Raw genomic sequence first — 1,079 nt, 5'->3', positions numbered from 1 at the left:
TGAGCAACGGCACATTTAAATCTTACAAATATAGTTATTTGGCTTATATCGTGATAGATATCGTTATCGCCTGAAATGGAAAAAACATATCGTGATATGAAAAAATCTCATATCGCCCAGCTCTAGTTTCCAGGGTTACTGGCCAACCCTTTGTTGGGCTGACTAGGCTCTAGGGCTATGTGACTGAGTCCTTAATCAAGTATATTCAGGGAACCTGTTGCAATTGAAGTCACCACAAATGCTAATTTTCCTTTGTTTAAATAATTTTTGCTAGTGTCTATATTTCAAAAAGTGCAATAGAGGGAAAAGCTGCATTAAAAATATAGATTTTTGTCTCCCTCAAACTTAAGTGACACAGCTGAGCTTTTGTGTTTTTGAAAACCATCGGGGGCTCATTGTACTTTAGAAGCTTTGTCTATATAACAATACTGTATTGCCATTTAGACCTCAGGGTTTTGCTTGACCTGCTAAAAAATTCTCCGACATACATAAAGTACAAAACAAAAGCAGTGTAGCAAATCATATCATGAAGAACAAGTTGTGGTGATAAATTCAGATGATTCATCTGTTTACTGACATAGTTTGATAGTATCTGTTGTTGAGGTTAAGGGAGGGAATGCCCTGAAGTTGTGACTTTTTTCTTTTTTTTTTTTGTGTTACAGGAAAAATCCTCAGCGATGACTCACCGCTCAAAGAATACAAAATCGACGAGAAGAACTTTGTGGTCGTCATGGTGACAAAGGTTTGGGAATTAGGAATAGTTTTAGTAAATTGCAGGTGTTCTTTGTCAAGCACATCTTGTGATGTTTCTGTAGAACGCCATGTCCTTGCATATTATGAGTACAAGCTCATACTCTACTATGATTCGGCATTTCCAACCACTTGTCTGCTATTAAATATCCTCTTCTGCACAGGAACGAGTGCTCACAGCATGATCAGTACAGTATGGATAGAAGGACACTGCTTAGCTCTGCTGTCTATTCCACTGCATGGAAAATTAGTTGTTCCAAGCAGGGATTATCCTCAAAATGTACAAGAATTACTTTTTTACGATTTTTTATTATTATTTTTTTTTGGGG

The 1,079-nt window shown here is 36.9% G+C and overlaps 1 protein-coding gene across 1 annotated transcript in view; it reads left to right on the top strand.

The window, feature by feature from the left end:
* Nucleotides 1–1,079, top strand: part of rad23b (RAD23 homolog B, nucleotide excision repair protein) — a 14,525-nt gene that overhangs the window by 4,092 nt on the left and 9,354 nt on the right. The window contains exon 3 of the mRNA XM_005720537.2: nt 663–742. Coding sequence (XP_005720594.1) covers nt 663–742 — 80 coding nt within the window. The remainder of the gene's footprint in view (nt 1–662; nt 743–1,079) is intronic.

This window comes from Pundamilia nyererei, unplaced genomic scaffold (genome assembly GCF_000239375.1).
Source record: "Pundamilia nyererei isolate P.nyererei 1_Seehausen unplaced genomic scaffold, PunNye1.0 scaffold00002, whole genome shotgun sequence".
In the NCBI taxonomy this organism is placed as follows: domain Eukaryota; kingdom Metazoa; phylum Chordata; class Actinopteri; order Cichliformes; family Cichlidae; genus Pundamilia; species Pundamilia nyererei.
Note: the sequence above shows the minus strand (reverse complement) of the source record. Positions and strands in the feature narration are given on the sequence as shown.